This window comes from Psittacula echo, assembly GCF_963264785.1.
Source record: "Psittacula echo genome assembly, chromosome: 14".
NCBI classification, from domain to species: Eukaryota; Metazoa; Chordata; class Aves; order Psittaciformes; family Psittacidae; genus Psittacula; species Psittacula echo.
In genome coordinates this window covers 6,719,685-6,734,519 of record NC_137750.1, presented here as the reverse complement: position 1 = coordinate 6,734,519, position 14,835 = coordinate 6,719,685, and the positions used below count along the sequence as shown (strand labels likewise).

Here is a 14,835-nt window from a genome sequence, read left to right as displayed (position 1 = left end):
TCTTCTTTTCCCTCCTTGCACCAGAGGTTGGCTCCCCGTCCGGGTGGGCACAGGGAGGTGACATGAGCCAGCTCGCCAGGGCTTGCGAGCCCAACGTTTCCCCACCATGGCTGGAAGCTGCTGCCTCTGGCCCCTCCACCGACTCCGAGGACTCCACAGAGAGAAGCCTCTTCTTCTTCTTGGGTGGGATGGAGACCTTCTCCTCGACCGCTGGAGCACCGAGGCTGCTGCCTGCCTCGTGCCGCCTCTTCCTTGTGAAGGAGCCAGTGGTGCCCAGGCTGGGCTCCTTCCTGCTGCAGACAGAAAGGTGGTGTGAGGGGTGGTGATGGACCAGCACCGTCCAGGGGGAAGGCTGGGTGCCGAGGGGCTGGGCTGGGGATGGGGCAGTCCAGAGCAGGGGAGCCAGATGCCAAAATCACCCCCGAGCCAGCGCCGAGGCCGCAGATGGCCTGGTTGCGGCGCAGGAGCCGGGCAGCGATGGGCACTGCTCACCTGCACGTGCCCAGAGGCAGCAGAGCCGAGCTGGGGCAGCTGCTGTTCGGTGGGAAGCAGCTGCCAGCGACTTGTGCGCGAGGCCACGCGTGGTGGGCGCTCCTGTGCAGCTTCCTGCCCTGCGGGGACTGACACAAACAAAGACTTGGTGAGCTGAAGAGAAGAGCCTTCCGTCAGCAAAGAGCGGAAAATCAAAAGGGGAGCCCAGGGAAAGGGGACACGCACAGGGGCTGGTGGAAGAGGAATCAGACGTGCTTTTAGGTAGGAGCACAAAGGAAAAAAGGAAGCAAGGAAGTTTCAAGACCAGAAGCCCCAGTGCCCATTGCTGAGCCCCGGCTGCACCGCTGTGCCCGGAAGGCAGCTCTGAGCCCTCCTGCTCCCGCTCGCCCCAGGAAGGGCTGGCGAGGCTGCCCTGTGTCCTCAGCAAGGCAGGAGCCATCTCTCCTGCATCGCTCATGGAACAGCAGCAGCTCTGCCCTCCCTCCGCAGCCTGGGCTGGGGCTCTCTCCACCCTCTCTGGCCAGGCACGATCCCCAGCCCTGGCTCTGCACTTGCTGCCAGCACAAGCCCCGCTTCAGAAGACACAAGGCACCTGCTGAAGGCCCCGGGCAGGAGCTCAGGCTCACCTTTCTGGCAGAGAGCACCAGCTTCTTGGCCGGTGGTGGTGATGTGCTGCTGCTCTGCTCCACAGCAGCACTGGCCGACCAGGGGGATTTCCCTTTCCTGCGCCTGATGGTTGTGGGGGCAGCCGGCGCGGCCCTGGGGACGTCGGTGCCACAGTCCGCCTTCCGAGAGCTGTTGGACCTGCTGGTTCTGCTCCCGGCCTCCTGGGAAACTGTGTCCAGCTTCCCCACTGCAGCAGGCGCTGGGCTGGCAGCACTGCTGCTTCCCGAGTCCTCCTCCGAGACACGGGCTCTATGCCCAGTGCTCCGGGGCTGCTGGGTGAGGCCCAGCAGCACGGGGGATGTGGCCCGGGCAGGTGGCATCCTTTCCTCCCAGGAGCTCCGCTGGGAATGAGCTGCTTCCGCTGACCTTGCTCCGCTGGTGGTGCTGGAGCCCAGGGGTGACGTGGACCTGGGAGGCTCTGGGCTCTGGGCTGTGGCACTGGGCAGCGCTGTGCCCACACAGGTGGCTTTGAAGGCCGCTGTGGTTGGCAGCGATGTAACGGGCAGCTTCTCCGTGGCGGTGCTGTTCCGCAGCTCTGGTCCCGTACTCCGTGTGCTGCGGTCCACGGGCACCCCGACCTCCGGCCCTGGCCCCCTCTTCTCTGACCATACGCTGCATCCCTGGACAAAGAGAGAGGGAGAAGTTCAGGGAGGAGAGAATTCAAGGAGCCGGGGCACAAAGGGATCCTGCCCTCGGGGCCACACAGGCACCCTCGACTCAGCAGGATCCCTCCTGCAAACAGCCTGCTCCCTGCCCGGCTGCAGCAGAGCGGCTCGAGGGACACCAGCTCCCAGCTCCCGTGAGCACTGCCCAAGAGCAGCCTCCAGGACTCACCAGTGATGGGAACAGGGGCCTGTGGCTCATGATTTTCTTTGCCTCTTTGGAGACGGTGCCCTCGGAGTCAGTCAGCCTGGGGACAGCTCTGGCAATGGGCCTGTCCAAGCTCTTCTCTGGACCGGAGAGCCTGGAAGAGAAGGGCATGGGTTAACTGCAAGTGTTTGACCGAATGGAATGCTCTGGTTTAGAGAGCTGCAGGCACTCCCACCTCACATAGAACAACAGGTAGGCCTCCTGGTTGAGGACCACTTTGACATTGCTGCAGCGGACCATACTGTCATTCATCTGATACCATTGCCCGTTGCTCGCCTGCAGAAGGAGAAAAGAGAACAGGGTTGGGCTGTGTCCAGGGTCTCTCCTGACCTGAAAACGAAACTGGAGCACAACCTGTACTCCTCATCCCTCCAGTTCTCACCACCATGCACATCTTCCTGCACCCTGCAGAAACTCAGCAGCTCCCACCAGTTCTCATCCAATAATGCCCTGGGCTCACCTTCACATAGCAGTAGTAGTGCCCTGCGTTGCAGCTGTACCCAGAATGCACCAGCACTGCATACAGCCCATACATTACAGCATCCCCCTTGTTCTCTGACATGTATGGGCGGATGTTGAGGAACTCGGGGTACGGCACGGCCTGCAGCGGAAGAGAGGATGTCTCAGGAGCCTGCACAGCAGACGGGCTTCTTGCGAGAGCAGGAGCAGCTCAGCTGTCCTGCGTGTCCATCTCCTGAGGGAGCCGGAGCTGCCCTCCCCAGGCAGAGGTCACCATGACGAAGATGCCAGGACGAGCTCCTAGCGCGTGGCTGGCCAAGAGCGGCAGGACCACCTCCCACCCTGCTGCTCGGGCCGGGAGATAGCCCCAGCTCTGCATTGCCGAGCACTCACCTTTGTGATTTTCTGTCCACCACAGAAGAACCGCTTCAGTGAGAGCGTGAGAACGTTGGAGGCTCGGTGGATGCTGAAGCGTTTTGTCGCCGACACTCTGTTGTTGCATCTGCACAGCAAGAGCTGTGTCATTCAAGCTGTTCCACCACCCAGGTGATTGCCAGCTCTGGCCAAGTGGCAAACCCCATGGAAATGACTCTGCAGGCACCAGGCGCCTGCTCACGGCCACATCTGCTGGCCCAGGTCCTCCTCACGAGAGGAGGGAGCTGAGGAGCGGCAGCTTTCACCACAGGCTTCCACGGCCTCACGCTTTAGCGTGGATCAGGTCGAGAAGCCCTCCCGTGCTGCGGCTTTCCGCCCGCTTCCCACCAGCGCAGCCGCAGCCCCGTTCCCGCCCACAGCCCCACACGCACCCTGCGCACAGGTAGGAGTTCTCCCCACCCAGCAGGTCTGGCTTAACAAACAGCTCCAGCGCCTCCCGTAGGTCTCTGGCTTGCTGCAAGGACGGAGGAGAGGTCAGCGCACGGGTGGCCCGGCCAGGCGATAGCCCCGCTCCCTGCCGAGACACCGGCCCCAGGAGAGCAGGAGCACCGGGTCCCCAGCCCGCCGCAGTACCAAGATCTCCAGTGCCAGGTCCAGGAAAGGGTCGTACGTGTCCGAGACTCTCCTGCACGCCAAACACTCCACTGCAAAGGAAAGAGCAATGAGCACACCCTGGCGCACCAACCTGCACCCGTCGCCACTCAGCACAGCGCAGGAACTGCCTCCCCCTCTCCGGGTTCGAGCTCTGCCACGGGAGCACCAGGATGCGCAGCCTGGCACAGAGGAAGGCTGCCAATTCCACTGCGTGCTGGCACAGCAAGTGTTGCCAGGGGGTTCATTTCCTGGTGGTGATGAGCTGCGGACCCACAGCCGACAGCTCTTGCCGTCGCCACAACCGGGCTCCTGACCCACAGGTCCCACGGGACTGACCAACTGCAGCTCTGGACCATGTCCGTGTGCTCAGTGATTTTCCCAAAGCATTTTAACTACAAGGCTCCAGGCAAAGCAACAGCCCCGAGTGATTGCAGGCCCAGGGCCTGGCACCGAGCACTCACCACGGGATCGCAGGTAGCCGCCAAAGATCTGGTGGACCAATGTCGTTGCCTGGGTCTCGCAGTCCAACCTAGAGACAGCAGCACCGGGTCTCACACCGTCCCTGCACCGTGGCCGCCCCGCGGCCACCACGGTGTCCTCAGCACAAACCCCTGGCTGGAGCTCAGAGCTGGGCACTGCAGGGGCAATGCAGCTTCCCGGGGCAAGGGCCCAGGAACACAAGTGCTGCCTGGGGAACACGCTGACCCCACAGTCCCCTCCAGCAAGGCAGAGGACCAGCAAGAGCACAGCGGAGAAGAGCAGGGACAGCCCATCAGAGAGACGCCCCACGTACCCAGTGCAGCCACTCAGGCAGGACTCCTGCATAGCGTTGATGGTATAACGCAGGAATTCATGCGCATCCTCCTGCTGACCGAAGCGCATGTGCCCAGCGATCTCTGCAGGACAGGGAGGAATCAGCCCCAGCGCGTGCTGTGAGAGACAGAGCCCACCTCCCTGGGGGGCCGCAGGGCTTGAGCCCCCTCAAACCAAAGCGGACGGCAGACTCATGTCGGCCACGGGGGAACCCCACACACAGCCCATGAGGTCACCAGGTCCCCGCAGGCTCCATGAGTTCTCCTGGCCTCATCTCAAAGGTTCTGCTCACACATTACCCCCTGCTCTCCAGCATGGCTATGAGAGGAGGGGAAGTACAGTGGAGTCATTCCTACCCTTGAGGTGTCGGACAAAGGCCATTGGCTCTATCACTCTCCCACTGTTCTCAAAAGCCTGAGCCACGTGGTTCTGCATGATACATATCATGCAGAAGCTGCCTTGGTCACCTGCGGCAGACGAGAAGATGACAGGAGGTTGGGGACACACGCAGTAGAGGTCAAAGCAGTACAGGAGACGGGGCAGTACTGTACAGGTCGGAGCAATGCCCATCACATTCCCTTTCAAAGCCACGCATCAACAGCATCTGCTGCCTGCACGCAGCCTCCTGGCCTCACGCAGGCTGGGGCCGTTTGGGACGTCCAGCTCAGTCCCCACGAAGCCAGCAGACCCCGCTGGAGCCATCTTAGCCCTGGCTACACCCACCATGGACACAAGTGTCCCCAGACACAAGGATGCAAAGCTCAGGGATGCTGCTATGGCTGGGAAAAAGGAGCTGTACACAGGAACAGCATCTCCGTGGAGAAGTGGCAGGAGGGAGCAGAGAAGGCTCATCCTGACACCCACACGGCCCTTGCCAGAGCCACGTGTGGTACTGAGATACTGAGCCCAGCGCGGGGAGCAGGGACCTGCCAGCACAGCCGCCCGCCGAGCCAGGCCCCACTACTCACGGGTGCAGCGGTGCTCCTTGGAAAGCAGGTAGTTAGCGAGCGGCGGGGTGTACGTCAGGCACTGCACAGTGGAGTTAAGGAAACATGTGTTCCCCAGGTTACGCAGTCCCGCGCCAATTCGCTGCATCTTCTCCCACTTCATGGACAGGCGCTCCATGGGGAAGAGCACCTTCTGGGGCGCAGGGATCCCATCCCCTGGGCCCACTGGGGAATCGCTGCTCTCTGTGGGATGAGGAATGGTGGGTGAGCTGTGCAGTGCAGGCTGCGGTTGTGCCCACTGAGCCCCCGGTACTTACCCTGCTTGACCTGCTGCTCCTCCTCGGGGCCGCACTGGGGTCCGGCAGCCTTGGCTGGGGAGTTCTTGCGCCCAAAGTTGCAGAAGATCTTCTGCAGCTTCTTGAAGAAGCTCCAGTGGGCAAGTTTACTCCTGGCCTTCTGCAGCAGCCCCTTCTTGACAGCACGAGCCGGCAGATCGGCCACCTTCCCTCTCCTGCTTATCGACCGCCGGGCCTGCTTCATCATCTTCCGCAGCTTCTCCATGACCGGCCTGGGGAGGCCTAGCGGTCTGCCTGCAGGCAGAGGCGGGCAGTTGAGTGGGGGACACTGGGCCGTTCTGTTCCCATCGCAGGACCGCCTGTGGCCGGCACAACAGGACACAGCCGGGGCCGGGCCTGCCACCGGCCCGACACCGGCCCGACACCGGCCCGGCCCCGACCTGCGTTTCTCGCCTCGCCCCCCGCACGCACCGCACCTGAACAGCGGGTGCCGCTGTTCTCGCACTCAACCAACGGCGCCCAACCCTCGGGCTCCGCCCCGTCAACCGCTTCCACCCCTCGAAGTCCGCTCCTCCGCGTTCGCCCAATCAGCCGCCTTGAACCGGCGACTCCTCCCGATCAACCGCGTGCTGAAGCCGTGGGAAGGAAGCTTACGCTCCGCCTCCGCGGCCCGCCCAGCTCCGGCCGAGAAAGCTGAGCTAAGGTTGCCCCTGCACCGCTTATATACTGCCGGGGGACAGCGCTTTGACAAGCGGGCTTTGTGACGTGCCTATGGCGGCCCCGGGTAACACCCGGGGGGGCACCGCCACCCGTCCCCACCGAGGAGCGGCGGCGGGGCCCGGGGGGGGCACGAGCATCGGCAGGAGGTTGCAATGAGAGCACAGGGAGCACAGAGCCGGCGGCAGAACAAGGGGCGATATTAAACTCGGACAGACTACCAGCAGTAACGGCACGTGTGATACAACCATGCAGCGCGCGGGCGCGACGAGGGGCCCTGGAGGTGGGGGTTTTCTTTTCTTTTTCATGTCTCTTTAATACGTTGAAATTGCCCAGACTGGTCCAGTACGACATCTTAGACCTGACAGGGATGCTCAGCATGAAAACACCTCCCGGAGCTGCGGTGGGCGCACGTGACGGAGCTGTTTCAGACGGGCAGCCCCACGGCGCATGCCAGCACCGAAGCAACACGGGAATGGCTCAGAGAAAGTGGGACCCGAGGTGCGATGGGGGAGTTAAACGGAGGAGCAAGGGGATTCCTGCGGCTGCACCCCAGTGGGCTGGTTGCTTGCAACTGGTCTCACACAGTAACCTCCCTGCTGCCAAACACAATCACTTCTTGGGTAGAACAACAAAGTGCAATGCACAACTGTCACAAGCAGGAAACCAGCCCATGAACCCTCTGCATCGGCACCAGCAGCACCCAGGTGACCACGGCTCATGGGGAGAACAGCCACCAGCACAACAGGCAGCATTGAGACCTCGGTTTGAGATCACACCCAGCTGACTCCAGCCTCCTCCTCAGGAAAAGCCTTGCTGAAGGAAAACCCATCCGCCCATCCACAGGAACCTGCCTCAGAGGCCTGCAGCAGGTGCATGAGCCGAGCAGCACTGACACCGCAGGCAGCTCACGAGCAGCAGCAGCAGCAATGGCCTATCGCCGGGGCAGGATGAGGCCGGCACCAGTCAGAGCCGAGCAGGACCCAGGAGCCCACCCTGTGTGCTCACTCCGGGCACCAGGAGCCACTTCTCTCCCGGCACTTCCTCAACCTCCCCACCTGCGGGAGCGGGTCCCGCCGGCCCTAACCCAAAGCTGAGTGCTACCAAATCACCAACACATCTTTATTGCCGGCCGCGGCTGCCCCGTCCCCGCGAGGCGCCAACCCCCATGCGCAGCACAGGAAGGGCCGGTGAAGGGGATGGTGTTAACGGTGACTCCAACGTACTGAGGAAGGAAAAGGGGGGGTTGGAAGGGGAAGGGCAGCCCCAGGTGCGGACCGCAGCCGGGGTCGTGGGGCTGGAGCTGGAGCAGCAGCGATGGTCCTGAGGCACTTGGCAGGAGCCCCCCCAAGCCGGGCTCCAGGCTTGGCGGGGGAGAAAGAGCTGCCCCAGACCTAGGAGCAAGAAGGCTGCTGAAGGAGCCCGGACAAGGCATGGTCCTCCTGGGCTCCTTCACAGCAGAAGGCAGGGACATCGAGCGTGGAGATGCGGGCAGCGGTGTCCTCTTCCCTCCACAGCAGCTCCCAGGCCAGGGCTCCATGGCAGGGGCCGCTCCTCCCGCTCGCTGGCATTCAGGCTGGAAGGAAAGGAGCGGTGTGAGCACCCGCCACGCAGCTGCCCTGCGCCTGCCCCCTCCAGCTCTGCTCCGGGCCCCTGGACCTGCTCACTTCAGAGCCGGTGGCGCAGGCTCGCTGCCTTGGCCGGATGCGTCACTGCCCAGAAGCTGCGCTGGCGGTGCAGCCACTGGAAGGGGTTGTGGTGCCTCTGCTCCCTCCTCCGCTTTTTAACCTTCTTCACCTGTGCAGAGGCAGGAAGGCTCTTGGGGTCAGCACACGGTGGCCCAAGGTTCTTCCCACCAGCCCAGCCAGGGATGGGGCCAGCACCCACCTTCCCTCTGTCAAACTCCTCATCCCACTCATCGATGACGGTCTTCCTTCGGGCTGAGGCCGCAGACTGAATGGCATCCCAACTGACAGCCGAGACGCTGCCATTCCAGGTCAAGACTGCAAAGCAGCGTTGTCAGCACAGAGCCCCAGGCCACGCTCCACGGCTCCCGCGAGCACAGGGCCGGGGTTGGAGCCCCCTCACTCCAGGACCCCACCTGGGTGCAGCAGCCTGGCTCTAGCTCGGGCCCTGGCAGGGCTCAAGGCAGGGGAGCTGCGCTGCTGCTCACCCACCCAGGCAGGAAGGGATTAATTACCTTGTTTGCCATAAGCTTTGTCCAAGGAGTCCACAAGCAGCTGCTCCACCACTGTGGACTCCAGCTGGGTCCTTGGTGCTGTGCCAGCCCCGCGGTCATGTGCAGGCCTTTGGGCAGCAGGGCAGTGCCTGTACCCAGCTCCAGCCCAGCTGTCCGCTGCCACTGCGGAAACAGGCAAGGTGAGCACGAGGCACAGGCTCATCCTCCAAGGCAAATCTCGTGCCCCAAAAGACACTCTCAGGACTAACAGTGTCATGAGGGCGCAGGGTGCTTGGGCATACTGGGGCCTGTCCTTGGCAGGGATGAGCTGGGGGTAAATCTTCGCCCCTGCACCTGCGTGCACACGAGCAGATCCTCTTTCTGGATATCATAAGGCTGCTCTGCCGCATAAGCAGCATGCTGGCCTGCAGGAACCCAAGCAAGGGTAGGAGGTAGAAGGTGAGCACCACCAGAAACCAAACGGACCACAAGCACCAGGGACTGCAAACCCGTGCCGTTCGGGCAAACAAGCTGCCAGGTCCCTCTTGCCAAGCACAAGGGTTGAGGCGCTAGGTCGTACCTGAAGCACAGATGGCTTTGGCAGCCGGTTCGACCACGGCCTGACTGCTGGCACTTCCCCTCCACTTGTGCTTTCGGTGCCTGGCCACGTCAGACTCTGTTCGCTGCTTCTTTGCCTTCCAGGGCTCCACAGCAGCCACGCTGCAGCTGCACAGGTTAGCCGGGATCAGCTCTCTCCAACCAGAGTGGAGCTGGCACGGTGTGGAGTTTCTCCACAGGTTAATGGGATGCAGGGACACCCACAAAGCAGCACTGCATTACGGGAGAAGTGAAAGCACCCGCGGCAAGGCAGCATTTGGGCTGGCCCCATGCATGGGTCATCCCAACCACAGGAAGACAAGCGGCACCTGCCACAAGCCAGGGAGACTGACTCCAGGCATAGCAGAAGGGAGCAGGGATGGTGTGTGGCAGCAGGCCTGAACACAGCAATTACCTCTCCTCCATCCTCCTCCTCCTCTTCTTTTCCCTCCTTGCACCAGAGGTTGGCTCCCCGTCCGGGTGGGCACAGGGAGGTGACATGAGCCAGCTCGCCAGGGCTTGCGAGCCCAACGTTTCCCCACCATGGCTGGAAGCTGCTGCCTCTGGCCCCTCCACCGACTCCGAGGACTCCACAGAGAGAAGCCTCTTCTTCTTCTTGGGTGGGATGGAGACCTTCTCCTCGACCGCTGGAGCACCGAGGCTGCTGCCTGCCTCGTGCCGCCTCTTCCTTGTGAAGGAGCCAGTGGTGCCCAGGCTGGGCTCCTTCCTGCTGCAGACAGAAAGGTGGTGTGAGGGGTGGTGATGGACCAGCACTGTCCAGGGGGAAGGCTGGGTGCCGAGGGGCTGGGCTGGGGATGGGGCAGTCCAGAGCAGGGGAGCCAGATGCCAAAATCACCCCCGAGCCAGCGCCGAGGCCGCAGATGGCCTGGTTGCGGCGCAGGAGCCGGGCAGCGATGGGCACTGCTCACCTGCACGTGCCCAGAGGCAGCAGAGCCGAGCTGGGGCAGCTGCTGTTCGGTGGGAAGCAGCTGCCAGCGACTTGTGCGCGAGGCCACGCGTGGTGGGCGCTCCTGTGCAGCTTCCTGCCCTGCGGGGACTGACACAAAGAAAGACTTGGTGAGCTGAAGAGAAGAGCCTTCCGTCAGCCAAGAGCGGAAAATCAAAAGGGGAGCCCAGGGAAAGGGGACACGCACAGGGGCTGGTGGAAGAGGAATCAGACGTGCTTTTAGGTAGGAGCACAAAGGAAAAAAGGAAGCAAGGAAGTTTCAAGACCAGAAGCCCCAGTGCCCATTGCTGAGCCCCGGCTGCACCGCTGTGCCCGGAAGGCAGCTCTGAGCCCTCCTGCTCCCGCTCGCCCCAGGAAGGGCTGGCGAGGCTGCCCTGTGTCCTCAGCAAGGCAGGAGCCATCTCTCCTGCATCGCTCATGGAACAGCAGCAGCTCTGCCCTCCCTCCGCAGCCTGGGCTGGGGCTCTCTCCACCCTCTCTGGCCAGGCACGATCCCCAGCCCTGGCTCTGCACTTGCTGCCAGCACAAGCCCCGCTTCAGAAGACACAAGGCACCTGCTGAAGGCCCCGGGCAGGAGCTCAGGCTCACCTTTCTGGCAGAGAGCACCAGCTTCTTGGCCGGTGGTGGTGATGTGCTGCTGCTCTGCTCCACAGCAGCACTGGCCGACCAGGGGGATTTCCCTTTCCTGCGCCTGATGGTCGTGGGGGCAGCCGGCGCGGCACTGGGGACGTCGGTGCCACAGTCCGCCTTCCGAGAGCTGTTGGACCTGCTGGTTCTGCTCCCGGCCTCCTGGGAAACTGTGTCCAGCTTCCCCACTGCAGCAGGCGCTGGGCTGGCAGCACTGCTGCTTCCCGAGTCCTCCTCCGAGACACGGGCTCTATGCCCAGTGCTCCGGGGCTGCTGGGTGAGGCCCAGCAGCACGGGGGATGTGGCCCGGGCAGGTGGCATCCTTTCCTCCCAGGAGCTCCGCTGGGAATGAGCTGCTTCCGCTGACCTTGCTCCGCTGGTGGTGCTGGAGCCCAGGGGTGACGTGGACCTGGGAGGCTCTGGGCTCTGGGCTGTGGCACTGGGCAGCGCTGTGCCCACACAGGTGGCTTTGAAGGCCGCTGTGGTTGGCAGCGATGTAACGGGCAGCTTCTCCGTGGCGGTGCTGTTCCGCAGCTCTGGTCCCGTACTCCGTGTGCTGCGGTCCACGGGCACCCCGACCTCCGGCCCTGGCCCCCTCTTCTCTGACCATACGCTGCATCCCTGGACAAAGAGAGAGGGAGAAGTTCAGGGAGGAGAGAATTCAAGGAGCCGGGGCACAAAGGGATCCTGCCCTCGGGGCCACACAGGCACCCTCGACTCAGCAGGATCCCTCCTGCAAACAGCCTGCTCCCTGCCCGGCTGCAGCAGAGCGGCTCGAGGGACACCAGCTCCCAGCTCCCGTGAGCACTGCCCAAGAGCAGCCTCCAGGACTCACCAGTGATGGGAACAGGGGCCTGTGGCTCATGATTTTCTTTGCCTCTTTGGAGACGGTGCCCTCGGAGTCAGTCAGCCTGGGGACAGCTCTGGCAATGGGCCTGTCCAAGCTCTTCTCTGGACCGGAGAGCCTGGAAGAGAAGGGCATGGGTTAACTGCAAGTGTTTGACCGAATGGAATGCTCTGGTTTAGAGAGCTGCAGGCACTCCCACCTCACATAGAACAACAGGTAGGCCTCCTGGTTGAGGACCACTTTGACATTGCTGCAGCGGACCATACTGTCATTCATCTGATACCATTGCCCGTTGCTCGCCTGCAGAAGGAGAAAAGAGAACAGGGTTGGGCTGTGTCCAGGGTCTCTCCTGACCTGAAAACGAAACTGGAGCACAACCTGTACTCCTCATCCCTCCAGTTCTCACCACCATGCACATCTTCCTGCACCCTGCAGAAACTCAGCAGCTCCCACCAGTTCTCATCCAATAATGCCCTGGGCTCACCTTCACATAGCAGTAGTAGTGCCCTGCGTTGCAGCTGTACCCAGAATGCACCAGCACTGCATACAGCCCATACATTACAGCATCCCCCTTGTTCTCTGACATGTATGGGCGGATGTTGAGGAACTCGGGGTACGGCACGGCCTGCAGCGGAAGAGAGGATGTCTCAGGAGCCTGCACAGCAGACGGGCTTCTTGCGAGAGCAGGAGCAGCTCAGCTGTCCTGCGTGTCCATCTCCTGAGGGAGCCGGAGCTGCCCTCCCCAGGCAGAGGTCACCATGACGAAGATGCCAGGACGAGCTCCTAGCGCGTGGCTGGCCAAGAGCGGCAGGACCACCTCCCACCCTGCTGCTCGGGCCGGGAGATAGCCCCAGCTCTGCATTGCCGAGCACTCACCTTTGTGATTTTCTGTCCACCACAGAAGAACCGCTTCAGTGAGAGCGTGAGAACGTTGGAGGCTCGGTGGATGCTGAAGCGTTTTGTCGCCGACACTCTGTTGTTGCATCTGCACAGCAAGAGCTGTGTCATTCAAGCTGTTCCACCACCCAGGTGATTGCCAGCTCTGGCCAAGTGGCAAACCCCATGGAAATGACTCTGCAGGCACCAGGCGCCTGCTCACGGCCACATCTGCTGGCCCAGGTCCTCCTCACGAGAGGAGGGAGCTGAGGAGCGGCAGCTTTCACCACAGGCTTCCACGGCCTCACGCTTTAGCGTGGATCAGGTCGAGAAGCCCTCCCGTGCTGCGGCTTTCCGCCCGCTTCCCACCAGCGCAGCCGCAGCCCCGTTCCCGCCCACAGCCCCACACGCACCCTGCGCACAGGTAGGAGTTCTCCCTACCCAGCAGGTCTGGCTTAACAAACAGCTCCAGCGCCTCCCGTAGGTCTCTGGCTTGCTGCAAGGACGGAGGAGAGGTCAGCGCACGGGTGGCCCGGCCAGGCGATAGCCCCGCTCCCTGCCGAGACACCGGCCCCAGGAGAGCAGGAGCACCGGGTCCCCAGCCCGCCGCAGTACCAAGATCTCCAGTGCCAGGTCCAGGAAAGGGTCGTACGTGTCCGAGACTCTCCTGCACGCCAAACACTCCACTGCAAAGGAAAGAGCAATGAGCACACCCTGGCGCACCAACCTGCACCCGTCGCCACTCAGCACAGCGCAGGAACTGCCTCCCCCTCTCCGGGTTCGAGCTCTGCCACGGGAGCACCAGGATGCGCAGCCTGGCACAGAGGAAGGCTGCCAATTCCACTGCGTGCTGGCACAGCAAGTGTTGCCAGGGGGTTCATTTCCTGGTGGTGATGAGCTGCGGACCCACAGCCGACAGCTCTTGCCGTCGCCACAACCGGGCTCCTGACCCACAGGTCCCACGGGACTGACCAACTGCAGCTCTGGACCATGTCCGTGTGCTCAGTGATTTTCCCAAAGCATTTTAACTACAAGGCTCCAGGCAAAGCAACAGCCCCGAGTGATTGCAGGCCCAGGGCCTGGCACCGAGCACTCACCACGGGATCGCAGGTAGCCGCCAAAGATCTGGTGGACCAATGTCGTTGCCTGGGTCTCGCAGTCCAACCTAGAGACAGCAGCACCGGGTCTCACACCGTCCCTGCACCGTGGCCGCCCCGCGGCCACCACGGTGTCCTCAGCACAAACCCCTGGCTGGAGCTCAGAGCTGGGCACTGCAGGGGCAATGCAGCTTCCCGGGGCAAGGGCCCAGGAACACAAGTGCTGCCTGGGGAACACGCTGACCCCACAGTCCCCTCCAGCAAGGCAGAGGACCAGCAAGAGCACAGCGGAGAAGAGCAGGGACAGCCCATCAGAGAGACGCCCCACGTACCCAGTGCAGCCACTCAGGCAGGACTCCTGCATAGCGTTGATGGTATAACGCAGGAATTCATGCGCATCCTCCTGCTGACCGAAGCGCATGTGCCCAGCGATCTCTGCAGGACAGGGAGGAATCAGCCCCAGCGCGTGCTGTGAGAGACAGAGCCCACCTCCCTGGGGGGCCGCAGGGCTTGAGCCCCCTCAAACCAAAGCGGACGGCAGACTCATGTCGGCCACGGGGGAACCCCACACACAGCCCATGAGGTCACCAGGTCCCCGCAGGCTCCATGAGTTCTCCTGGCCTCATCTCAAAGGTTCTGCTCACACATTACCCCCTGCTCTCCAGCATGGCTATGAGAGGAGGGGAAGTACAGTGGAGTCATTCCTACCCTTGAGGTGTCGGACAAAGGCCATTGGCTCTATCACTCTCCCACTGTTCTCAAAAGCCTGAGCCACGTGGTTCTGCATGATACATATCATGCAGAAGCTGCCTTGGTCACCTGCGGCAGACGAGAAGATGACAGGAGGTTGGGGACACACGCAGTAGAGGTCAAAGCAGTACAGGAGACGGGGCAGTACTGTACAGGTCGGAGCAATGCCCATCACATTCCCTTTCAAAGCCACGCATCAACAGCATCTGCTGCCTGCACGCAGCCTCCTGGCCTCACGCAGGCTGGGGCCGTTTGGGACGTCCAGCTCAGTCCCCACGAAGCCAGCAGACCCCGCTGGAGCCATCTTAGCCCTGGCTACACCCACCATGGACACAAGTGTCCCCAGACACAAGGATGCAAAGCTCAGGGATGCTGCTATGGCTGGGAAAAAGGAGCTGTACACAGGAACGGCATCTCCGTGGAGAAGTGGCAGGAGGGAGCAGAGAAGGCTCATCCTGACACCCACACGGCCCTTGCCAGAGCCACGTGTGGTACTGAGATACTGAGCCCAGCGCGGGGAGCAGGGACCTGCCAGCACAGCCGCCCGCCGAGCCAGGCCCCACTACTCACGGGTGCAGCGGTGCTCCTTGGAAAGCAGGTAGTTAG

General features: G+C 62.6%; 2 protein-coding genes and 2 long non-coding RNA genes across 4 annotated transcripts; all 4 read right to left on the bottom strand.

Moving 5' to 3' along the window:
• Nucleotides 1–51: 51 nt before the first annotated feature.
• Nucleotides 52–1,217, bottom strand: LOC308227250. Its single transcript, XR_013958018.1, has 3 exons — nt 1,119–1,217; nt 493–620; nt 52–293 (listed from the first exon to the last, which is right to left on the bottom strand). It is a non-coding gene; the product is annotated as an uncharacterized lncRNA (long non-coding RNA).
• On the bottom strand, nt 1,218–5,837 carry LOC308226987 (ubiquitin carboxyl-terminal hydrolase 36-like; the record flags this gene model as incomplete). The annotated part of the gene is made up of 12 exons (XM_080629241.1): nt 1,218–1,778; nt 1,993–2,122; nt 2,204–2,304; nt 2,489–2,629; nt 2,881–2,989; nt 3,294–3,376; nt 3,496–3,566; nt 3,978–4,045; nt 4,310–4,412; nt 4,686–4,796; nt 5,298–5,519; nt 5,594–5,837. Coding segments are annotated over 12 exons (1,944 nt in total), but the record flags the coding sequence as incomplete, so codon positions are not given.
• A 1,916-nt stretch (nt 5,838–7,753) lies between these two features.
• On the bottom strand, nt 7,754–14,293 carry LOC308226986 (ubiquitin carboxyl-terminal hydrolase 36-like). Its single transcript, XM_080629240.1, has 15 exons — nt 14,188–14,293; nt 13,812–13,914; nt 13,480–13,547; nt 12,974–13,068; nt 12,691–12,878; nt 12,383–12,491; nt 11,991–12,131; nt 11,706–11,806; nt 11,495–11,624; nt 10,799–11,280; nt 9,049–9,194; nt 8,490–8,651; nt 8,177–8,292; nt 7,957–8,086; nt 7,754–7,865 (listed from the first exon to the last, which is right to left on the bottom strand). The coding sequence occupies exons 1-14, from the start codon at nt 14,276–14,278 to the stop codon at nt 7,958–7,960; spliced, it is 2,061 nt and encodes a 686-aa protein (XP_080485366.1). The 5' UTR covers nt 14,279–14,293; the 3' UTR covers nt 7,754–7,865; nt 7,957.
• LOC308227160 lies at nt 9,554–10,750 on the bottom strand. Its single transcript, XR_013958010.1, has 3 exons — nt 10,621–10,750; nt 9,995–10,122; nt 9,554–9,795 (listed from the first exon to the last, which is right to left on the bottom strand). It is a non-coding gene; the product is annotated as an uncharacterized lncRNA (long non-coding RNA).
• Nucleotides 14,294–14,835: the final 542 nt, after the last annotated feature.